This window comes from Aulostomus chinensis, chromosome 6, assembly GCF_037954235.1.
Source record: "Aulostomus chinensis isolate RoL2024-O1b breed Wild chromosome 6, RoL_Achi_v1.0, whole genome shotgun sequence".
In the NCBI taxonomy this organism is placed as follows: domain Eukaryota; kingdom Metazoa; phylum Chordata; class Actinopteri; order Syngnathiformes; family Aulostomidae; genus Aulostomus; species Aulostomus chinensis.
This window is the reverse complement of record NC_141325.1, coordinates 7,066,782-7,092,929: the sequence shown is the minus strand read 5'-3', so window position 1 is coordinate 7,092,929 and position 26,148 is coordinate 7,066,782. Positions and strand designations below refer to the sequence as shown.

The 26,148-nt window shown below is 42.8% G+C and overlaps 1 protein-coding gene across 3 annotated transcripts in view; it reads right to left on the bottom strand.

The window, feature by feature from the left end:
* Positions 1 to 26,107, bottom strand: part of osbp2b (oxysterol binding protein 2b) — a 44,961-nt gene extending 18,854 nt beyond the window's left edge. For 2 of the 3 annotated variants that reach the window (XM_086206151.1, XM_086206152.1), the window contains exons 1-2: positions 25,525 to 26,107; positions 18,632 to 18,840 (exon numbers count right to left, since the gene is read on the bottom strand). In XM_086206151.1, coding sequence (XP_086062277.1) covers positions 18,632 to 18,840; positions 25,525 to 25,682 — 367 coding nt within the window. In that variant the 5' untranslated portion in view covers positions 25,683 to 26,107. Of the gene's footprint in view, positions 1 to 8,062; positions 8,359 to 18,631; positions 18,841 to 25,524 lie in introns of those variants that run through there. The other variant, XM_086206153.1, reaches the window with a different exon arrangement.
* Between the last annotated feature and the right edge of the window lie 41 nt (positions 26,108 to 26,148).

Below are 26,148 nucleotides of genomic sequence, written 5' to 3'. Positions count from 1 at the left end.
AGTTTGTTTGATCTGGTTGTCCCAAGTAACACTCATCCCCTTTGAACGTCACACCAGATTAATAAATCATTGGATTCTTTATATCCAGTCATACAGATCACCAAGACTTTTTCCCAACATATTCCATAATCAATAATACGAAACCATGGATTAACATGACTATGTGTCATCTGGATACAATTTTACTGTCTTACCTCATTCATGAACACAATTCCTGCCTGTCATTATTAGCAATGTTGGCTGTTTTACAATAAAGACAACAGCTCCCATGATTCCACACTGCTTCACTGCATCATCAAACTATGTCATCTTTCTTTTAATTAACTCAGCCAAACAGCATCTTTGATATTTGTTTAATGCAAGACATTGTTACATCACCTAACATAGTTAAGTCAGAACTGAGATAAGCACAAGTCAGCATAATCCTGGCTATGAAGCCACATCTAAACAAGCAAAATTCCAGTTTTGACCACAGAGAGTTCTTGGAAAAAACCATTCAAAGCATTTAAAATCTAGACTGTGATTTAGCCTAGTCAAGAGAGTAAGGGAGAGACAGACCTGTGAAGGGTGAGCAAATGGAGTGACAGAGGGAAAGAAAAAAAAAGTCTCACCATGTCTGCATTCCCGGGCATCCATTTTCACCCAAAGGTAACCAAAGTTCAGCAGCATACACACAGGCTGCTGAGCTCCAGCCTCTCATCTAATGTGTGAACAAGTTGAATAGGATTTCACACAACTGTCTGGCCAAAGGCCGGAGATAAAAAAAAAAAAAAAAAAAAAGGAAAAGTCCCTCATTGCCAACAAAACCTAGAGAGGACCTCGGTCCAAAATGATACCAGCATTCAGCCCCTCACATAAGAATCAAATGATACAGAATCTCAGACTGTCAGCTCATATTTTCTCCATTGTTTATTGAAATGACTCCTTACTTACTTCAAACAGCAGCACCAGGAAGCAACAAATCCCAAATGGCTGCGTAGATCTCGTCCCTTGATTAAAGCAATCCTGTCCAGTCCACGAGCTTAAACCTGTCGGATTTTATGGAAGCTGGCCGAAGCTGTATGTCACTTCTGGCAAAATAAAAAGCAGTCAACATCAGCAACCTGAGCCAATAGCTTCCAAAGTGTAGCTGATTTTTGGTTAACGTGTCTATATTTTGTTGCATAAAGTTTCTTTCATGTATAATTTGTTAAACGTTCTCAATCTGAATCACAAGGACTCCAAATTTAAAGTATTTCATGTATATATTTGTTTGGTGTATTGTTCAACCTCATTCTGCCGAGTTCAGCAGCTCTTAGCAATGCCACTTAAAAATAAACTGTCACATGTAAACAGGCATATTTCTTAACAAGAGGCTTTGCTTCCAGCATGCTGCTGCCTGCAAAACTAATTCTCTCTCCAAGATCTCACAAACACTGTTGAGTGAAACTGCATGAATTGACATTTTGGCTGCCAGCTGTAATTTGCACACAGCCTTCAAAAACAAGGAGAAGTCTGGACAGACTTTTGTTGTTGGATGTTACATGTGTCCTTCCTGTCCTGCCCTTTATCAGGTTCACTCAGCAACATAGAGGACTGATATGTCACATATGAGCCTATCAACTGTGTGTATCACAGATGTAGAGAAAAGTGCAAGCCTGGGTTTTACACCAAATGCACCTCTGCAAATAGTGCATCAGTGTCACTCCCTTTCCCATCTCCAGGCTCCATCCCTCATGACAAACAACGTGGATGGATGGCCGCCTGTCGAGAAGTCGACACCACGAGGCAAATGCAAGCAGCCCATTACCACACAAGTCATGCTTCAAGGACAGACTGCCTCCCCCTTCCTCCACAGTCTACCACCTCAGAGGTGCGTCGACAGAGATGCAAGTGAGTTTCCAGTTCCCGCCATTCTCCCTTCAGAAGATGATGTAATTTAAGCAAATATTCCCCAAATTACAACATTCCAGCCTGTAAACAACCTTCCAGATTTCATCAAATCACTCGGTTGTTGTGCAGGAGGAGAGAGTGAAAGAGAAGAGAAGGCAAGAGGAATAGGTGGTGGGAGAATGTAATTGGGAGAGCCGTAATATGCTACCCCACTGTCAGGGCTCGTCTTTCAGCTCGTCCCTGAGGACAGGCTGTCAGATCAGTGGAGCTAGGCCTCTGGCTGACAAGACGTCACCCTGTGGCAGGAAGACATGCACGCCAAGCTGCCAAGCACCGGGGAGAAATGCACTGCCCATTTGAATTACAGATGCTTTTTAAACAAACTGAAAGGCCTAATCAGGAAAAAAACTAGTGTCAGTACAGCAAGGAGATACTTCTTAACACAGACATTCAAATCAGTTGTGGTTATCATATTTTGGTCTTTTTTATCACCTTTAAGCATGATGTACGTAACCATGATGCTGAGGTCAATACAGTACCTCAGCATAGTAAATCCACTTTGCTACATCGTGTCTTCTTTGTTGTATTTTAGGACCAAATCTCTATCTCACATGTGACTGACCTCTGTCACAGAGCCGACTGACAAACAATAATAACAACAGTAAATAATGAGCTGAACAGATGGCTCATTTTACGATTCAAGACGAGCTCTAGGAAAATCTGACTGCTGCAATTTAATGATACAGTTTGTGACCAGATTTTTCAGATCTTTCAGATACGGCAGCATTTTTGCTGTCACTTCTTCCACAGATGCAGGAGGACATTTGCATGAAGGCAACAGAAACAAGAGAGAACGTGATGTAGACAGTACAAGGTAATTCTGAACAGGAAGACGACTCTGAACAGCCATGATGAAAGGGGGCTGCGTCTGTCCAATGCGCCCGCCAGCCTGCATTGATTTGGAACATTTCCTTTCATTTTGCTGATGAGCTCATACATACAGTCCTCACATTCGCACCTCACATGAATCCCAAAGATGTTTACTCTCTACCCGGGTCGCTGTGTTCTGTTTGGTGCTGGACCAAATACTCATATATTATTACTATTTACATGACCCAAGATTTATGATAATATTGAAATGCTTGATTTTAGCCGATGTGAAAACCCTGAAGTAGTTTTTGTATTTTTTTTTCTCTACATAGTCAAAAAAACAAACAGGATCAGCTCTATTCAATTTCTGCCTGTTGTTGATTGTATAGGTGTTTTATGCGTTCAAATACTGTCACATTATGATAATGCATGTCGGCTGAATAACGTGTGTCCTCTTAACTTGATCTCTGCCCACTTTGGTTTGCCTGCTTGTGGCATTAAACTACATTTTTATGCAAGATGTATCTCAAACTGGCAACATATAACATACTATTATTCCATTTAATAAGATTTTTTTTGGGGGGGAGGCTTTCAGCAACATTGTAATATAGGAGTATTAAAATAATTCTCATAATGACCATTATATTGATTAGATTGACATTAAGTGCTACTGTGTTTTCAGTTCAGCAAAAGAAAAAAGGCAGCTGACTGTTTTGATGGAGTGTGTGAGAGATAGGGAATATATGAGAAGTGTATAGATGAGGGAGGATGCGTGTCAGGGGACAGGAGTGTAATCCTGGCTGGTAATTGCTAACTGGCTCCATACCACCCCAGAGATACATCACAAGGGGACAAACAGGGGAGACAGCAGGTTAAAGCCAGTAACACAGCTCTCCGCAAGCAAATGAGAAACTGTGCAGCACAACTCATCACTGTCCTCAAGGCTCTGCAGCCGCCGCCCTGGCAGTGCGTCCAATGGAGCCCTCTGAGAAAGCAGCCAACAACACAACACAACAATGGAGATAAACAGGAACAACTGTGTTTTAATTCAGTAACTAGTATTCCAGTACACAGAGTCAATTTCTATATTCCTAGCTGGTGCATCAAAGCTGCGACTGGGAAATGTCTCTTCTTTACTGCACAACTCCTACAGTCTGAATGCTGAGGTCAGACATTATTCTGTGAGCTCAGAAAACCGAATGAGCTCATTTACAGTAGTATGGTCGCTGTCACGGGATTTCCTGACTGTAATGAGATAGAATTATCACCTTGCGGTTGTTTGCCTCAACAACCAGGGGAGTTGCAGTCCACATTCCTGTCTGTAAGGAGTCCATATTAAAGTCATAAATGAAGAACATTGATAAGACGCCAGAGCTTAGTTAGAAAAACTTAAAAACTGGAGTCACTTCTTATAGAGGGGTTGTTTTTCAATTCAAACTTGACTAGGGATTCGAAAATGATAATTCCTCTTTATACTGTGGGTTTTTCTCAAGTCGAGTGGCCTTACTAGGGGGGCATTCAACTGGAACAACAGAGCCTTCAGCCACATCTCCAGCTTGGAAGAACACAAAACCAGTGCAATCACCAAATTTTCAAGGTGGACATCCACATCACCAATGACCACGCCAAGCCTGGAGACACTCTCCCATTCTGTTCCAGGAGAGAGTCAAGTCGTCAATTTTATTTGTATGCGCCAAGTCACAACAAAAGTTATCTCATGACTCTTTACAAGTAGAGCAGGTCAAGCACCTCCCTCCTTCAATGAATCTACACCCAATAATTCTCCAGGAGCAAGCACATCCTGCAACGAAAACCTTCCTTTTAACAGGCAGGAACGTTGAGATAATGGAGAAGGGAAAGGAGAGGTGTTGTCATCTGTCATTGTAAGCAAATTAACCCAAGAATTATGACTTGACAGCCTGATCCTGACCAGTTCATCCTTGAGTCCAAGTGCATAGTTCTGCCAGATGTAATGGAAGTTGGAGGTGTAACTGGGACCAGGAGAACCTGAAAACAGATCACCTCCAGCCGTGGCTGTCACCTGCATGGAGGTATGAAAGTTTTTTTTGTTGTCGAGGCAAAATGAACCACGAGCAAAATGTGAGGTCTGTATTTACCAACTCAAAAAGGCTGCAGTGAACTCTGCTGTCTGATGTCTTTTATATTTACAAAGGGAGTTTTCATTACTGAGGCACAAAGAAGTCAAATGAAACTTGTGTACACGAGACTGATGAACACACATTAACTGAATGCATGATCACACACGCACTCTTCATTTGAATCCCTGCACACAGCTGCTTGCTCTGTGAGGAGGAGAGTGTGTTCACCCTCACTGATGTAACACAGCACTAATATGAATATGAAGATGAAGACAAAAATATTTATGCAAGTTAGAGACTCACTGGCTCAAATCTACTATGGAATGCAGTTCCCACTCTTGAATAAATTGCTTGTTAAAAGCTACCACTCAAAGAAACCACATGGCTGGAGATACACTAAATGTCCAAATTGTAAGGTTTTGAAATACTGTTCATCCAGATGTTACTTTTCGTCAAATATCTCTGTCTGTTTTGAATTTCTCTCAAAATACATTCATGCTGCATAACAATGATGAGGACTGCTTTGTGGTGTGATGAATTTGATCTTGCATTTTGAATTGGGTTGACGAAGAAGCCGACTGTGCAGTGGGGCTACACAACTACTCCAAATAAAATCACAATCTCAGCTCATACCTCTGTGCAATCTTATTTCTGAATGACAATTCCACCTTTTCCTTCAGCATATGGCAGCGAAACACTATACCACCACGACGATGAGCAGGAAATGTACATATTGCAAATACAGCACCATTTCCAAAAAACTAGGTTAACAACTTAATTCTTGGATATTCTGTGATTAGAGAAGAGAGAAGAAGAAGTTTCCCTTTTATTTAGTCAATAAAATCTTCAATCCTCTATTTGAAAAGGCAGTGCTATTGATGAGCGCTCACTGTTGAGTTACTGTAACTGTCTTTTATTGAACAGCCTGATAGTGTAAAAAGATTTAGTAGCATCGTGATCCACGAATGGGTAACACAAGATGAACACAACAAGATAGTGATCCATCACAGTAACTGACCTGGTGCCGGCGCTGCAAGATAATGAGCCATGAAGAAGGTCGTCAAACCAGAGAACAGGGGTACCGTGAGGTCACCGGAGGAAATTGCAGCAGCTTTCAGTTACGTACACTCATGTTTGAAAAATTAAAATTGATGAGCTCAAAGCCGAGCGAGCCTAGGTACTGACCCGTCTTAAAGATGCATGGTAACAGGTCGATGTATGGAAGGAGGGATGAAAGGCAAATGAGCTCCTCTTCTCATGGAAGAACAGAATCAGAGGTACTTCACCGAGAACTGATTATCAAAGCCACGTGGAATCTCACATGGAAGTGCAGCTGCAGAGGAGGTTCAACATGTCCGCTATCGCAGCTTGAGCACTCCAAGACCTTTCCCCTGGCCAGGAAGAAGTTTGATTGTCCCACATTAGACGGCAGCGATTATCAGTGATCATCCAGTTTGGTAAAAGCAGTGTTTTCATCTTTCCAGTACAAAATAGTGGAACACAGGAGAATGAACTCGATAAGGAGCTCATGGATGTAATTATTTGCTTTTGATTTATTTGTGTTGTTAGAATGTTCGAACATGATCAAGAATATAGTGGAGACTATTTTATGGTGCGTTTTATTTTATACCTATTCATATTTCTCATACTTTTATAAATATAGCCAGACATAATGTTTCAGATGCAGATTTGTATATAAGAGAAGTCTCTTTCTCAAACTGGAGTGCTGCCTTCACGGTAGCAACAGTGTCATGGTTGTCAACTCGATATGACTGTGAGTGTGAATGCCTGGAAGAGTTCTTGATTATGGGCAGCTGCAACATTGTAAAGCATCTTATTATTCAGGCTGTTTAATTACTCTTTTTTTTTGAGGCATCGGCTCGGCTGGAACAATGAGAGCTCCAATTTACTGAGCTCAACTGGCCCAGAGCCACTGGTTCACCAAGTGATTTAAATAACATGAAGTTCTAGCGAGAGTTGTTCCTCTTAATCAACTGGCTTATTTAGTTGTTTAGTAATAACAGAGTAACTGGATGTACAGACATTATAAAATATATTTGTTAGTTGAGATTTAAATATATGCATATGTGCTTTAGGGAAAGGGTTTCACTTTTAGTTAATGTTTTTATTTGTACTGTGCATGATTGGAGCAGACCCTTTAACACATAACATTTTCAATGTCAATTATTTTTGCCAGATTTTGGAATTGTGAATATGAATTTACAGTAAATTTACAACTCAAGAACCCAAGCAGACTGTACCAAAGCGCAGACATTGTTGCGGTAATATCATTCAGGGCTGTGATGTAATGGGTTTTGACTCGTTCTTTGTGCAGCATTACATCCTGACATTCGTGTGGAGGAGAGTGCAGTGAAACCCACAGTGAAAAGTCTTAAAACAACATGGGCTATACTACCTATGCCAAACTCATTTCATTGAGCAAACAGGCAAAATGAGGAGACAGGAAGCCCGGGGCTTAAGAGCACAGCTGCTCAGCTCAACATTGTCCAACTCTGCCACTGGCAAGAAAAAAATAGATGGAGTGAAAGGTGGAAAGACAGTGATAGTCAACACATTCCTTCATTGTTAACAACATAACAAACTATATTAAGTACACTGAAGAGAACAACGTTAATCCTCCATGAGCATTAATAGAATATTGATTTGTTCAGTGTGAAATCTTATTACAGGCCAATGTTACTTGAGGGTGGATGGTGCAAAAGTCCTATTAATCATTTCTTAGTGCCCAACCATCCCACTACATCACATGAACATATAAAACCAATAAAAACTCACTGAGTGCATTGCACTCTCCACATGTAATATGCGCACACAGATGCATGTCGATAACATTTACTCCAGCTCGTCCGTATGCAAATACAAGGTGGAGCAGGCGCAAAGAAGGGAGAGGAAATCAGCATGGGAGAAAGAAGCGATGGGATAGGAAGCAGCATGCATTGAGGTGTAGAAGAGACAGGACAGAGTGCTTCTCTTACAGCACAAGATGCTGCAATGTTGAAGGAAGCTGCAGAGAACTGAGCATCCATGGTGACAGATGACACATGCCAGAGAGGGAGATGGATGGAGGAATGACAGCTACCTCTCAAAGACAAGATAAGGAGGAGGTAGCAGGATGCAGAAGGTTTTCTCTTTGGAAGGATGGAGAGGAGTGTGACAGCTCCGTGGTCCTGTGCTACAGCTTTAGCCATAGCTGTACTGACCCTGGTTCAGTTTACTCAGGCAGCCCGAGTTGCAGAGGGAGCGGATGGTCCCGGACTCCCAGCAGCTCCGGCCCTTCATCCCACTGTGTGCAGGCCTGATCCCACTCCACGCTCCCTGAGACGCAGCGCTGCCCTGTGCCGCTACATAATCACAGCGAGGGGGGGGCCGAGGCAGCGACTTTCCCTATTCAGCATTGCAGCGTTTACACACTCACACACATGCATACTCACAGACATACAATACACACACGAGGATGTGGGGAGTGATGCAGCTGCTCCCTCTTCTCCTGCATTGCTTCCCATTCCTCCGTTAACACACTCAAAGCTTGACACATTTACAATTCTCCTCCACATGGTTGTCTCAGTGCAGTGCAGATTGGAGAAGGAGCGAGCAAGGGAGGGAGGGAGGGAGAGAGAGAGGGAGGGAGGGAGCGAAGCAGAGAGGAGATAGGACTCGGCAGAGAGCAGTCATCTACACAACTAGCAGAATGCATAGCTTCCTCTCTGTTACTCCTCAACTGTCTGCTGCTGTGGCAGCCTGACAGCACAAGTCAGCTATTTCAGGAGAGCTAAATGGCGCGGTGTTAAGTAAAGGCTATTCTGCTTCAGTATAACATATGAGGAGTTTATGCATGATAAGGACTGACAGATTTCAGATTAGATTATGACATATTCAGTCCGAGAGGTGCGACAAGACCAAGGGCGAAAGGTCAAATGAAACATCCTTCAAGCTTATGTTTATTTCTCTCTTCTGTTAACCTCCGTCAGAATCACTCTACAGTCTTGATCAGCTGCTGCTCTTAAAGACCATTTTAAATTCTGACGTGACACAGAGAAGGCAGCGTCATTGTAGAGCAACCCATTCAACACAGTTCTTGTAGAGCCAGGCTGGAATTATCAGTTTAACCTCCTTCTCTTCTGACAAGGTTATCAATTGAAATATTTCTGCCAGTGTACTGTACATATCACACTGCACTGAGACTGAAGGTCACCTTAGCCTTCTGAATTCTGTCTCCACCTCTAAACTCACTGTGGGAGTCTGGTAAATTACACAGGACAGTCCAATTATTCCATATCTGCTTCCAGAGTGTCAAATGAGAGAGAGATTACTGTTATTCTTTGTCACGAATCATGATAAACTACTGTAACTAGGACTTTTTGTTTAACAAAACAAGACTTTTATTTTTTCCACATTTAGTTTTGTTTTTGTTTTTTAATGTAACATTCTTCACAGGTTTGTTAAATGCCTTATACATTGTTTTTGTCTCAACTAGGGATGCACAATCATATCAGTATGTAGTCTGAATATATCCTCTTACAGGGGCTGCACAGCGCAGTGGTTAGCACTGTCGCCTCACAGAAGGTTCCGGGTTCAAGCTCCAGCTCGGGCACGGGATCTTTCTGTGTGGAGTCTGCATGTTCTCCCTGTGCCTGTGTGGATTCTCTGCGGGTACTCCGGCTTCCTCCCACAGTCCAAAGACATACAAGAGTGGACGAGGTTGATTGATACTCTAAATCAGGGGTGTCAAACTGATTCAGTAAGGAGCCGTGTGGCTGCAGGTTTTCATTCCAACCAAGCAAAAGCAACACCTGACTCGACTTAAATCAACTAAGCTGTGTTCACACAACTCATTTGTTGGATAAGGTGTTGCTTTTGCTTGGTTGTAATGAAACCTGCGGCCACACGGCCCTTTACTGGATCAGTTTGACACCTCTGCTCTAAATTGACCGTAGGCGTGGCTGTGAGTGTGAATGGTTGTCTGTCTCTATGTGTTGGCTCTGCTATGGACTGGTGACCTGTCCAGGGTGAACCCCGCCTCTCGCCTGAAGGCTGCTGGGATAGGATCCAGCCCCCCCGCAACCCTTAACAGGATAAGCAGCAGAAAATGGATGGACGGATGGATCCTTTTACAGTATAGGTCAGATGCCCAGTTTTATCACATTCTTTTCTTCATTTTGATAAGGAAACAACAATACATTTATGTTTTATAGGCTTTTCCTTAAGAATTGCAGAAAAATGTTTCTTTTTAAAATTCAGTGTTTCAGGATGTGCAAAATGTGAATATCATGGAAACGTGTCTATATCCTGATAAAAACATTAGTGAATACTTACTTTCAACCATATCTATTTCTAAAATATTGATGGTGGTTAGAATAAAAGCAAAGAGCGTGAGTGTTTCATGATACAGCAAACTGCCAAGTGCTACAGTATCATGTGAACCCTGCAGTGTTCCTGTAGAAATACTGTAAGAGACAACAGCAAAATCAGGTACCAGGAAAGAGCTGCGGTGGACTGCGAATGAGGTGAAGAAGTGCTGACGGGGAAAGCTTGTTGGACTGTAAATAATAATATAGCCAAATGTCCTGGGGCATGTTCGAAGGGGCACTGGAGCAAAAAAACTTCAATTAATTTCAGACGTGACCCTCATCATTTTTCTTCTTCAACGCATCAAGTTTTACCATTCAAGGAAGCAAAATCTGGCTTGTGAGAACAGTGGCCTTTGTGGGATGCATCTGATGACTTCATCCATGGTATCTACAATGTATCCTCTTTTTTTGGTAGCAATTTGAAGTTTCAACTGGTCTTTAGATTTAAGTTGTCGTGCATCTAAAAGCACTTCAGGCAACATTTGTGCATGTGGAAACTGCTAATTAAAAACAGTTTATTATTACCGAGTTACACGAGACGATTGACCTCCCTCATGTTTGTACAGTAAATGCAAATCTACAACAGGCAGCCAGTTTGCTTAGCATAGCACAAAAACTGCAACCCAGGGAAAACAGCTTGTGTTTATGGGGTTGTGTGATTTTGTTACCTTGGGACAGAGCCATGCTGACTGTTTCTAGTTTTTAATTCTATTCTGTTTACTGGCTGCTGGCTGTATAATCATGTTTATCTGAATGAAATTATTTCCCATGTCAAAATATTTATGCCTATCAATAAAATAAATCATAATAATAAAGAAGATAGTGTACACCATATATGAAGTGCCTGTACTTCGTATGTAGGAATAAATATAACACCATCATCTCTCCATGAGAGGGATCATGTTTATAATAAGCTTTGGACTGAAATCTAAGTTGCTATAAATATAACATGACGTTTATTCTGAAATCCCAAAGTTAAGCAGATATTCGCATTTCCCTGTTTCTTTGCAGGATGGGAGCCAGTTGAAGGCCTGACCACTTGGACACTAACTAAAAACAAGGGCATTTAAGAGCTCACGTACCGTTAACAGTCTCATGAAGCCAATTACAACATTAAGAACCAGGAACCCACACAATCCACAGCCTGAATGTTAAAGTATTGAGCTCATTAAATCCAACAAAGGGCTCAGGAGAGGAACCCGTTTCTTCCTGGGGAAACACTAACAGGACAGGTGACATTTTACAAGTCTGAGACCATTTTAAAGATGAGTTCAATTTCAGCAGATGTAGCTATAGGACTGTTATTGATCCATGTCAAAAGACCACAGCGTACTGGACAGTGTGTTGCCTCACTAACACTGAGACAACAAGAGAAACTCTAAGGAGGAAGCCAGGAAGACAGGCTGCTCTGCAGTGAAATATATGCTGAAACTGAGGGCTCCTAATGGACAGAGGCTCCTGTGGCAATAATAAACCAGTTACCCAAAGGAGGTGGAAGATCTTTAATTAACCACAAGTGTAAGAGTTAATTGCTTCCTGTGTCAGTTTGCAGTAGCTTGCGGTTGGTAGACCGTGCATCAACTTGATTTTTAACATCACAAACAGACACTTCATATCATCGCCCCACAGGCGGCAAAGTGAGATTACGACTGAATCTCAGTATGCCGCTGGAGCAATGAATCATCCAGCCCCACGTGCCCTTAGTCATCACTGACTAATCAACTCCAGTCCAGTGGCATCTTTGCATGGCGGCTCTTGGTGTTTCCTCAGTAAACTACTGCTGTTTTATGACTATCCATTGTCCATCCATCTTGTAGCCAGGAGAATAAGCAGAGAACCCAAGACTTCCCTCTCCCCGGCTACTTCGTTCAGAACCTCCTGAGGCGTTCCCAGGCCAGTTGAGAGACATAGTTTCTCCAACGTGTCCTGGGTCTTCCCCAAGGCCTCCTACCATTGTATTAAAGAGAATATAAAGTAAGAGGCCCGAGGTGCAGGCACAAAAACATACACTGATTTATTTTAAAAGTTGCGTTTTAATAAACTGGAAATAAGTATCAAAAAATATATTAAGAGACGAGTGCTTAATATAATGCATAAATAACACACAGCCTCAATACCCTGACCTAAAAAAAAAGCATCATTGTACATTAAATCCCATACAACTGTAGAAACGCAGGAACAGCAATCAGTTATTTTAGACAAAGATGCCGGCACTCAGCGAGCATGAGTGTGTTCTTAAGTGTGGATTTGATGAATGTCAGAAATCCTTGAGAAAACTACATTAGTGGGTTTGGAGAAGACGTTTCTTAAGAGCGGTTTGTGAATTGATGAAACTGTCATTCGTAACAGAGGTTAACTTCCTTATTGAGCCATTACGCCTTTAATTGGTCCATACAACTGAATCTGTAATGTTCCTTAGCAAGTAAACTTGAGACTCAGACGCTCACACACACAAAGAACTACTTACTTGCCTTGATTTCTACAGCAAACACTCCCACTGTCATAATTTTCAAGATTTGTAAATTATAAACACAAAATATAACCGTCACATCCTCACTGCAGATGTTGCTCACGTATTGATGGTAGGTGAGACACCCTCCTTTAAACCAATAAACTCCACCAAGTCTAAGCAGACTGCTGCCCAGAGCTGCAGAAATGAGCTGTAGTTTTGAACCTTTGCTCATTAAAAATAGTTTCAGTTCAGTGATATTTGTGGGATGTCTTGCAAATACGGTTTAATAAGCTTAAGGTCAGAACACCGGCTTTCTGAACAGCCAGAATTTCAGCCGTCCAATCTTCATGTGGAAGACATAATTCTGTAGAAGTGTGAGTCATTATCACACTGTATGACCTGACCCCTCTCTAGGATTCGTTAACATCTAGCTACCTTTGTATTTTCCCCTAAAATTTCACAAAACTATTTAAAATTTAACAATACTGTCCAGTCCAGCCTGCTTAACAAGGACCCCGGTGAGCTCCGGGGTTTAGGTGAATTTCTGGTATTTGCTCAAAGATCAACCACAGAAAGCCGTTGTTGGCAGTACTTAAACGTGCTGAAATCGGTTCGCTCCATTTACTCAAGAAGTGCAGATCACAAACACACCAGGTTGATCCGTGGTAGAGTGTCCTTCAGTAGTGATGGCGTGACCTGACTTACTGTAAAGGGCTACGCTAATTATATGCTGTTGTCCAGCCACGTGCAGCTTCAAAGGGAAACCTCTTACAGTTGTTTGCATGCTATTTGTGTTTGGGACTTGGATGGCCAGCCCTCCACTCTCATAGCAGGTCATCCTACTTCTTACAGCGTATAAAAGGAGCCCAATATCAGAGTCAGGCTCATTGGTTTGGCACACTCAAGCAAAATGACATTCACATCACAAAATCCCTCCATGTTGTATTACCAGAGAGGGTATTCTCCAATCTCATCACCACTACCGCCTCGCAGCGGGATCATGAATCATGTAAAAAATAGAATAATCTTAGACTCATCATCTGATTCTGTGGCCACAAATAAGAAGAAAATGAATATGACCTTTTACTGTTCTGGAAGAGCGTCTTCTGTAGATGCTGAGCATGTCTGAGCTCTGTGGACACAGAGAAGAGCTTCCAGGAGCCAGACTGTCCCAGTTAAGACCAGAAGTTGGCATGAAGAGCAACATTTGACTTGTGACGAAGAGCTGTCACAACACATAAATCACTAAGAGACAGAAAAAGGAGGAAAATGGAACTCTGAACTGCCATTGTCCTGAGTGACCAGCTTGCAAGGCGTTTAGCTAATTTGTATGTTAATAACCTGCCAGTGTCAGCAATCTCAAATCTTTCTCAAGTTCTCCTCGCTGCTGATGAAGTCGAAAAAGCTACAAAGTGCTGATGACAATGACAGAATGTGTGCCTCGACTGGGACACAATGCAGGTTTATTAATGAATTTAGGTTTCAAAGCAGTTTAAAGGAGGTCATTGCACACGCCTGAGCCTTAAAGAGGCAACAAATCCTGAAAGAACAAAGGACAACACAACAGCAGCAGTAATGTGGTGCGGACACCGTACAGCACTTCAACAAAGAACTACACCTGCCCCCCGATGATATCACACTCTGGAGCTGGGCATACAATTAACAGTTAACACTCATCATACCAAGACACCTCGTCGTAGACAAAAGGTCAGACTAACACATGTTTCTAGTTGAAACTCCCCCACATCAAATCCTACGGACACACATACACGTGCGCATGCAGTACTTTATAAGGCAGACAGGTTAATACCTTATCATACCATACTATTCTCGGATCATTACTTTGCCACAGATGTTTCTCCTCATTTTGGTCAATCAATCCAATTGGATTGGCAGGTGCATAAATAAACACTGCCTTTTTGAACAAGAGCAGTCCACAGGGCAGAACTCAGCTGAGAAAAGAATCCCTGACGTATTCCACCGTGCTGTTTTCAACCATTAAATTTAAATCTCGTCCATGATGTAAAGGAAACAGTCCTCTGTGTGTTAGATAAAAGAGGAAACATTTCAATTTCTCCTCTGTTTTAGAGTCTATTCAGCCCAAACATCAAGGCACACTACCTCATTTTGTATCCAACTTTTAAGTGAGCAAGATGAAAAATTAAAAGAGGGAAAACAAGTAACGGCTCGAGAATTCAATCGTGTCAGTGAAAATTCAGCGCAGCCTTCGTAAGCAAGACCAGACGATTCAAAGTATAGGACAATGGGATGGACGGCAGCATAGGCTTTAAAGCTTAACACAAGAGAAATGGCTGGTGTGTGTGACTCCAAGATCGATGTGTGGGCTTGATCCGGTGGGCGCACCTCATAGTGAGAGAGTGAGTTCACAAAGGTCAAATCCATTACAAGTCAGCAGAGGGTTGATTTCACAATTTCCGTCGATGTTAACCAAAGACTCAGTCGGTAGATCACGGAGAGATCTTTGAAATGTGGCAGCGAAATATACAAAAAAGAAAAAGCATCCAGACCATCATTTTTCCCAACAGCTGACATTGGTCAGGGGGTTTGCCATGTTCCAAGCCTGAATCTGACTCTGATCTGCACCACCTCCACTCCCCTTGTCATCGGGGACCGAGCTGATCTAGCAAATCAACCTCTGCCGGCACAAGCTTTAACACCCCGATAAATAAGGACGAGCAATTTGAAACACGGCCACTGCAGAACTAATTGATGAGGTTGATAAGCTCGCCATCTGTCATTTCCATAACATCGTCTAACAAGCTCAGAAAGTGGGACGTCACGCACGCTGGATCCCACTGCAAACAGCAGCTGCAGATAGTCTCCATCATATGAATATCATATGACACAAACCAAAATAAAATTAAAAAAACGACCACGCTCACAAATGAATCAATAATGACATTTCTTCAGATGTAGTTTCGGGCGACATGTGTCATGATGGCATTTTTCGTTTTATTATCAGATCATTTAAGTGGTGTGGGGAGTCACAAATGTATGGATGTGTTCATTTAATGGACCTGAAGCAAAGTATTGACCGCTGCAATAAAACTACAGAGCAAACATACCCGAGTAGCACTTTCAATGTCAGTCTCTTGTTCTGCCTAGAAAGACTGACTCTCCCTCTCATTGCACACAGAATAATGCTGTGTACTGAGCAAACCAATCAATCCAACAAGCTGATCATCAACATTTTCAATAACTGATCAATTTAGGGGGCCTAACATGTTATAGAAATTCCAGTCTTACATGCCTGTACTGTATACATGCCAATAATGGAAATCTCAAATGTCTCTTATTACCCACAAATCAGCATAATAAAAACTTAAGCTGGTACAAATATATGCACATTCAAATTCCTGAACACAACATAAAGGAAATACAAGCTGCATACTTACAATGTGCCTTACCCCATTCCTATTTTTTCCCCAGAATTTGCAGGACAATAGCAGTGTTGAGAGCAAAAGAAAAGAGAGTTGGTGAAAGCAGAGGGTCATTCCATTCAAAAGTAAAACCCCGCAGGAAGAAAGGCAGAGTAAAGGGATTACCAAGAGACATGGAGGGACCAGGAGGAGGCGGGAAAACCAGAAAGCAAGTGAGAGGGCGACTGGAGGAGAGAGAGGAAGAGAGTGTCGAAGCGAATGTGGGATGGTCGGGACAAGGAGATAGGAAGAGGGAAGGAGGGGTGGAAAAAGCAAGTAATGCATCATGATTAAGGAGGCATTCCTAATCTGTTCTCCCATCATCCACATTGATATTGTCACTGTTTCTGGATTAAAGAAAGGAGTGCTAGAAAATTAAAAGGCAAACATAACACAAGCACAAGAAGACAAATCTGAATTAGTACTTAACCTTTATTTAAAAATTTTGACGACAACCTTAATCACAAAAATGCTCTCAGTCGGATACGAAAACTAATTTCCACTGAACATTTCCAGTTTGTACTGAAATGTGAAATTCATGCAGGAATGTGTGCCACCCTTCAAGCCAACACTGGAAGAAGTGATTCAATTTTCACAAGCATCACCAAGGCAAGCAAACCCAGAGGTCATGTTGCAGGGAGGAAAAACACTGCCACCTCCTGAACAAATGCCTCAGAGTACTGTCAGGGCCTGAAGTAGGCTCCATCCAATCCAAACCCAATTTAAAAACAAGATGCACTCACACACGGACAGACCCTTTAAAAGCAGAGGCTGCAGATGTGAAAGTGATACTGAAATAGAAAGTCAAGTAATGATTCAGCTCTTGGGTCATTTTTAAATGAAAAAGAAAACCGGCTCGCAGACTGAAGAAGTTAATAATCGAGCCAAAACAGGAAACTATTACTCCATGTAGGATTATAAAAAAATGCATTGCCTCCTCAGAGGAACCCTGAACAGCAAAATCAAAAGATGTTACCGAAGAACATATAAAATATGTTAATACTGTTTTCTACGCTCAACACAACGCTAAGGAGAGCAATAGCAGTACTTTGTTCCACTGATAGATTATAGGACAGACTGAAGGTACCTTGTCACTGAAGCGTGTTTGTCTGACGGTGAATAATGTGACATTCTCACTGACCGTGATGGCAAATGTTTCATTCTGATAAGCACCGACGATAAACACAGTGACCCACACAGTTATTAAATGCTCATGCACTTGCATAAATGGATACTTAGTATTCCATGGACGTTTAAAGAGTTGATTTTTTTTTTTTTTTTTGCAGTTTTGTTTACTCGTTGAAAGAGGAAGTTACATGAAACACAAAGATACATCAGCTAACGCAAAACTAAGCCAAGGCGAACGTTCAGGTCCAAATTAAAGTTGCATTGTGGGTGAAGGAGTTGACTAATGCGTGCAATGTGGTGCAAATATCGATTCATGTATCCACTAGGTGGCGCTCAAGAACACACACACACATCTTTCATATAGTAAAATGCCAAAAAAGATTTAAAAAAAAAAGAAAAAAAGATTAATTTCAAATACTGTTCTTTTAAAAAATAAAAAGCCCCATCCTCTTAAAATCTTGTAACTGGTCATCTAAAACCTTAGTTCAATACAAAAAAAGAAAAGTTCTGGAAAGGGACATTATTGAGCACAGGTCAGTTTTGCTCATATATCAGGAGTTTTGTCGGATCATCAGCTGCAGCCAAAATTAAAAAGACATTATATATTATTGTTGGTTCAATAACCTGACATTCTCAAAATACAAATATACCCTTATTCCACGTCTGCTTACTGGAACTAGTGGGCTAAAATACACTCACATTCTCTCCCCGTCTATATTTAGTGATCTGACTTTCAAATGGAGGCCAGAGCAATATATAGCCTCCCTCAGTCTCTGAAGACCCTGTCTGCAAAAGACTGGGGCTAAATGGCTTTGGGATTGCGCCAGTGTGAAAAATGAAGAAAGGGGTCCTCCTTTCTCCCACAACTTTTCCCACAGCCTTTGACCAGCAACAACTAATACAAGTATACAAGTATAAGTCTCACTTGGGAAAGAGAGAGTTCTGTTGTCCGGAGAAGGCTGAATGGAAGCCTGGTTCTCACTGTACCAATAGCATACTCTGCTTTGTTCTCCGACAAGAATTGGCAGACAGCGCTGCCCTCTCCTGGCTCACACTGGAATGTGAATTTCATTAGAGGAGTGGGGCGTGAGCTGAAACGCCACCTGTGCTGAATATCAAACAGGAGGAGACACAGGAGACCAGTTGCTGGAGGAAAATCAAATATAATATAATATATCTAGGCCAGTCTGAGGATCAAGCTCAAGATGTTGCGTGAGTGCCAAACATACAATCTTCGTAACTAAACTAATAAGGAGCAATTTCAACATGCCCTGATGTTTGTCCAGGCTGATTACCGTCAGCCAAGCCTTTCCTTAGCAAGGTTACATTCCTGTAACCTGGGACAGTAAATAGCATGTCATACAGCTTAACTTTTCCCAGCAAGGAGCTGCCTGCCCTTACCAGATTGGTCGTTCATCATGCGGATGGCTTTGGCTTTGGCAAGCTCCAGTGCTGTGACCCATCTCTGCCGCTCCACCTCTGTGCTTGCTTTCAGGTGGTACGTACGGCCACCGCTGCTCAGGACAATGTTGCAGGCATCCTCTGTGTCGATGTGCGCGGTGGCCAGGTTGATTGTCCCACGACATGTGTGCGCCATCTCTGCCTGCGTCCTGCAGCAGAAAAACATGCAGGACAAATGAATGAAGGAAAGAAAAGACTGTTATATTTCTTCAGTTAGAGTAATTATACTACAAACTGTCCTTACTAATGTGTAATACTCAAATCATGAATATATCTTGACAACGCTTCCTGAAAAGTCATACAATTAACAGCCAAAAAGCACAAGCAAGTAGGTGAGGCAGGACCACCTCATGTTAGGAGCCACTTGGAGAGCCAAGCAGAGGGGGAAGTACCTGGTTCTTCTACTACACCTTCATCAGCTTATTCAACAGAAATGAGAGTTTAAAGTAATTCACGCCATGACTCGTGGGTACACTGTGTAGTCTCCAGCAACACCAACTGTTGCACATTTAGAGGGCCATACAATTCTAGATAACAAGGCCATTGTCTGGCTCCAAGCCTCTGTAGTGGGAAAAAAAACACAAACAATGAATAACAGTGTGAACAAAGAGAGAACAGAGTACAAGAGGCAGTAAAAGAGGGAGTGATAGCTCGGAAGGGAGGGCCTAAACAGTAGTGTAAGAGACTAGAACACAGAGCAAGGCTAAGAGACGGTTGTACACTTCTATGCGGGACCAGGACACACTGTTCAATTCTTAGAAAAATTCAACGGTAGAATTTATTCCGAACATAGTCTGCATCATGACAAGTTACCAAATAGGTCCTTGTGACTTACTACAACTGATCTAATTAACTGAAAAAAGGAGAAACATTGCATTTTACATTTCTGTGGTAGAGGTTTGGCTGGAAAGCTAAGCTGCAGGCTATGGATGGATCAACTTGACCCTTGGAGAGATGAGTGTGTGCACATCATTCTGCTGATGAATACCCTCAACCATGCACCAGCAACTTAACAGCAAAATCACATGGTGTGGAAGGTAACTGAAATAACCTCATCCCTCAGTATCACATGATTACTCATCCATACTTATCAATACAGCCACTCTGAAGCATGCAGTCATGCAATCATGTGGATGCATCTGTGGTTGCTTCTACCCACTCATCCACCCTGAGTGAGTCCCCACTGCCACAAGCAGCTGCCTCTCAGCAGCCCTAAGCTCTATACCAGTTCCACTCACACTTGACACTGACGAGGTGGCTGCTGCCTTATGAAGTCAAGCTCTGCCAGGCAGTGACTTCCATCACACTGCTACTTGCTAGTCAAGTCTTGTTATAATGCCAATCCAGAACAAGCGCTTCAGTGTACCGATCCTCTGCTGGCATTCGGTGCACATCGGTTGTGCAGACAAGACCACTCTGGTGCCATGCGAAACAGTCCAGAGGGGGGGCAAGTTTCCTGAGCAGCGCGGTTCCCAGACACTAGTCCTGGGTGTAAGTGGGTCAGCAAACTGAATGGGGTGCTGATGTGTAAGATGAGATCCATGCTGATCATTTCTGCCCAGTGGGGAGGCTAGGCCATGCAAAGGCCATGGAATTATACGCTCAATAAAACTACAATAGCTGGAAAGAGAGATAAGGAATAAGGGGCATTAAGTAGGAAAGACAGCAGATGTGAGTGAGGGCATGAGAGAGGGTCCTGCATGTTGGGCTACGGAGCCAGGAGAGAGTTGCAGTACTTTACCTGTCTGCCCCCTGAGCACACATCCTCACAAAACATAAATCCACCGATCTGGAGCATGTAATGACAGAACAACAACCAGTGAACAACATAAAATAGACTGCCATACTGTTTACAGACACAAGAAGAGGAAATAGGACACAGTACCCAGAGCATGACAATGTAGGTAGGTTTTGTTGTGGCTCAAGGCTGTAATATCACAAGACATGGAGGGAGAGAGCCAGAGAAACGCTGGGGAACGTGTCGTGCTGAAGACAAAACGGAAACATAAGACAAGAAAACCAAAGAAATGATGCTGCAACATGGAGAGTATGACATGACCTGCTGACAGATTGAAACAATTAGATGGTGAGAATGATGGTAGGCCAGACTTCCTGCTCTCTCTCTCGCTCGCTCTCTCTCTCTCTGCAGCAGCCTGTCGCCAGCACCAAGGAAAAGGCCATTCATTACATTAGATCACAAACATCTCTTGTGCCAGTCACTCTACAGATGGGCCAGTTCATTAACAGGATTCAGGCTATGGCCCTACCCTCCAGCTGGGTCCAAGCAAGCCAAATGACCCGTAGCCACCAAATATTCTATATTAAGTACCATTCAGCAGCTAGCTACATATGTGTCAGGGCTACTGAAGTTGAGTTTTCTATGCCTACTCAAACCATGAGATCACACAGAAATCAGAAACACTGAAGGCTGGCTATGAAATGATGACATGGCATTGAAGTTTTAGAAATTTGATGTGAACTAAAGATGTAACTAACTTCAGTGTGTGATGCCATTTTCTCCAACTAACTGAGAAATCTAGCCTCAGGAAACACCACACTTCCGGGGAACGGTGGCTACTTGCAGTGCATTAGCTGAACACCCAGCCGCTAAATCACCTGGGAGACAAATACACATCAAACGGAGAGTGGACAGTGTGAGGAAACGATTGAGCTCCAGCTCATTCAGTGCTTTCCCCGGGCTAACATTTGGGCCATTTAAAATGTACTTTGACCAGGAAATTTAGGGGCTTTAGGTCCAGTGTCAATACCATAATTTAGTGTCTATCCCTGCTGAGGTTAGTGAGCTCTCCACTCTCCTGCCCTGCCTCCCTGCACCCAAGAGTGTGCCAGCAGTGACAACACGATAAGCTGGTTCTCCAAAGGCACACGTACTCTGCTGATCCCCCTTGGTGCACTTAAATTGATGCTATCTAGTTACCCCCTGGCTGAGAAGGAAACGGGGCAGGACTACTCCACTATGAAAGGCAGGGCCAGATTCACTGATATGGCAGCTCCAAAAGCATTTCAACCCTTTAATGCCTTATAATCTTCCCTAAAGCCAGATCTACTTTAAAAGGTGAATAAGTAGAGCTGAAAGCATTAAAACTGGGAGGAGAATTCAATTAGAAAATCAAAAATGACAGAAGTTCATTATAACAAATCCTGGTGAGAATTGAACAACGAGACTCTTCAGGGAATTACAAAAAAAGGAAAGATGAGGTTAACGAGGAGTAAAAGGACAATTAGACAAAAAGCAATCAATGACAAGTGCAGTGTTGCATCTTAATATAAATGCAAGAAAGCTCTGAGCGAGATGACAGACAGCGTGACTGAGATTAAAGTCAGAACTCCGAGATCAAAGTAAAAATCGTGACATAAACCACCAGTCCACACGGCCCTGCCCCTCAAAAAAAAGGGCACTGCACTCGTCTTTATAAAAGTCAGTACAATTTAACAGGCAAAATTGCTGAGCGTGGCAGTTCATCTACACAGTCAAAGCCCTGATTAGGTTCTGCCAGCGCCCTTTGCTTTCTCAGCTACAAGTTAAAGAGCTCAGGTTTTTGCTTTCACAACAGCAAATGATCTCTTGGATCATTGACCAGACCTCTAATTGGCAGTCACAATTGATTTATGGGAGTTATAAACTGCCATTTTCAAAGGGCAAACAAATACTGAGCACAGTGAATCAAACAAGTGAGCAGCACGTCTGGCTTGATGAAGGTCTCTTTATCGAATCCAAAGAGACATCATTAGCTTCACTACATCTCTGTAAAAAAGGGAACTCTCTCAAAAATTAACCTCTAAGTTGTTAAAAAGAGCTAAAAACCGAAGGGCCACTAGAAAACTGCACATCTGAGCTGCAACACAATTCAGACGCTTCAACTAACATGTTGCCAGGTTTGTCAGACCGTTTCTCTTTTGCTTTACGTACAAAAGAAGTACAGATATTCGCAAAGAGCGAGCACAGACAGAGGCACTATGAGCCCGAAGTCAGACACACACAATGTGGTCTGGCAAGAAGACATCAGTAAAGGGGGCAACTCATGCGCTCCACTGCCTCTGTGCTCAGATGTCGACGGGCTACCTTTGCTTCAGGGACATCAATCACCTCAAAACATAATAGACTATTAATAGAAGGTAGGGGCAACAGGCGTCTTTCCTTTCACCGTGAGACCAGCAACAATACCTCTGTGAAAGAAAAAAAAAACTCTACTGACAACAGAAGACAATAATGTTGCTGAGAAAAAGTGCCACTGGGGTCTATAAAAATAGAGCACTGCGTTTTTATCTTGTTCGGGTCTGCTGATAGCTCCTTCTCCTGTGTCTACACCCCCTAACTATGCTCTGTGTCCAAGTCTCCTCATACCGAGTCCCCTTAATCTTGAGGTCCCAATGGTTAGAATATTCTAAAAAAAACTATATGGGGTTACTATTAATGAATTCTCTACAGGAGCTCCATCTACTCTAGAAACTTGCTAACTCTCACAGCACTCAAACTTCCTCCCAGGTTGCTAGTTTCAATCTCGGCGAAGGACCAAAATCACTCTTCCTACAACTCACAGGCTTTCCTCTCCACACTGGGTTTTGAAAATATTTTTCAGCAAATATAATTAGTGAGGAATGCTTTTTAAGTTATCCAAGACTGCTTGCTGCAAATATAGGAAATTTATAGTCAGTCATGTGTCTTGCAGACAGAGGACCCAGGTTGAAGCTCCACCAAGGATTCCCTCTGTCGTTTTCTTTAAACAAAGCAGAGAAATCACTCCAGTTTTGTAGCTAATTTGCCACTTTAACCTCCAAGTGAATCACGATATGTGCAGCGGTTTGGTGTCACTTCCTTTATAATACAGTTACAGTTTGCATTAACACATTAAAATTGTGGTTACAAGGTTGGATTTGTGAAGATAGTCAGAGAATTAACTACAAGCACAGTCAGCAGCAGAAGTCAAACTCCAGTGGGGGCTCCTACATTCTGCTATTTAATTAGGAAAACTGGGTCAGGAGAGGTGAACCGCTATTACAACGGGTAACAGTCCATGTCCATTTCTTAAATTAATAATTGTATGGAATTCATCCCACACAGCAGAAGGTCTAAATGATGAATGTATTCCTGGACTGTATTTCCGAGCAATAAAGACACAATAACACTTAAGAAAACGGGCAGCGCCATTAAGAGCGTGAAGGGCGGTGTGACCTAGAAAAGCCATGACATGTTTGAATGTTGACAAGAAGGACCAAGCAAGTAAGTTAAACATGCCAGAGCAAGCAATGGAAGCAATGACGTGGTTCAAAGTCCGGTGCAGGATTTCAGCTCCAAAGTCCAACATCTTACAATCTTCATCAGGGAATAACGCACCCTCATTTGATTGAGTCTTTATTTTGTCCCCAATCACCTTGTCAAGGTTTTCCTTCAGTCCAACAACATGTATCATTACCAGGCATGGGAATAACAGAGTAACTCACAATGACAATCCCATCGTTAAACAGTCGTGATTGATCACCAGAACAGTGCAAGACACAATCTACGACACACCTCGATACCTGGGCAACTGAAAAGGAAATCAGAAAGTTTACAAGTGAGATGAAAACAACGTCATTGTAACGACGTTACACCGCAAGAGGCAGAATCCTGGAATACTGCAGTATCTAGAGATGGGAATCTCACACCAGGAATTCTGAATCAGGCCCAGAAAACAATCATGATGATGTTACATAAAAAAGAGCTCTTGTTTAGGATTCAGTATCATTGTTGTCAGATCAGATGGAAAAAAAAAGAAAAAAAGAATTGATGCATCTTTGGCAGTTTCTGTTTGTCCCCTCCCCTTTACATGCACAGTATTGTTACATGGACATGCTTCAAACATCCAGCTTAGATTTGTTTTAGACTTTTAGTCCATTCACATTCAGTTCTGTGGTCGCTTCTGTAAATCAATACATGATGCTTCAAAGTTTAAATTTTCTTTGAAATGACAGGGGGACTAATATTTGCCAGCAATGCTTAAAAAGAAATTAATATCTATGAGCCAATCCTCCTTACTGTGTTCTGCCTCTACACACACACACACACACACACACACACACACACACACACACACACACACACACACACACACCTGTGGAAACGTGACTGCCCCTCAGGAAGCACCTGATCCACAGGTGTTGTGGGACCGTATGACTCAGGTTATCGCACAGATAAGAACCAGGATGAGGAGAGGAAGACAGCGGACGTCTCCAGGAGTGTATCTCATTACAGCGATCACACTTGGGCTCTGTGCCGTTAGCTCGTGCAATGAATGAATGAATTTAGCAAAGTAGTAACCGATGACGTACATAGAGAAAATAAAATAAATACGTAAGGATAATGACATTCATCCAAAACATGTTACACTGAACTTAAACATCGATGACTACGTTGAAGGAGCGGGACATGTAGTTGTAAAATGAAGGGAGGTGTGGACAGCTGGATCTTCGTGCGCCCTAGAATGAAGCTAGCTAGTTTTAGCTTAGTTAGCTAGCAAACATCAGGACCTACTGCCACATTTTTGACACTTTATTCAGTCAGAAGCGTTGTTAATACTTGCAGTTGATTGTGTTTGTCAGTGATAGCGCCTTTCTGACATCACCTCTCTGTTACGGTAAAATGGACACCGTTTTGTCGCTGTCAGCTGGAAGTAAACTGACAGCTGACTGACCGTTGACAGCGAGCGTTAGCCTGCTGCTAGCCAGCGGGGGTAGCCAGCTGTCCTGACGCGCTGGCTGGCAGATACGACTCGCTGTGCGCCCACTTGGGGTGTACACCGAGGAGTCCTGTTGACTGTGTCTGCATGATTTACCTGTAATATGAGAGCAGGCCATTGCTGAGGACAAACCACCGCCGCTGGTACCCTTTCAAATAGTTGGTCCATTTAAAAAGCCAACCTTTATAAGTGTCCGACCCCGGTGGTGGGGCCGCGGCAGAGGCGGATGCCGAGCCCTTCCCTTGCTCACTCATCCTCAGCTCCGCCGCACGCCGAAGGGTGCAGGAAAACCGGGGACCAGCGGGGACCACCTGGATACCGAGGCGACGGTAGTGACGGAGGAATAAAGCCAGAGGAAGGTCCTGGTCTACGGCGAGAAAAAAAAAATCCCTACTGTGAGCCCCTTTCACATGACGCCGGAATGGACACCGGAGGAAGGACGAGAAGTGATGCCAAGACACTTTGCTGATGCAGACTGCAGAGACTCGGAGCACAGAGCTGCGGTAGATAGAGAGGAAGCTCCGTCCATTAGTCTAATTAGCCTGTCACCGAATCTACAGTGATTTCCGACACGACGGAGCCAAACAACTGCCGGGTTGGAATCAGCGGCCCCCAACCTGTACATTCAGGAGTGGACGCGGGTCTGAGTGGGGATGGCCGCTCTATCGGCGCAGGTCTATGATCCGGAACTGCACCACGTGACTTTGTAAACGAAACATT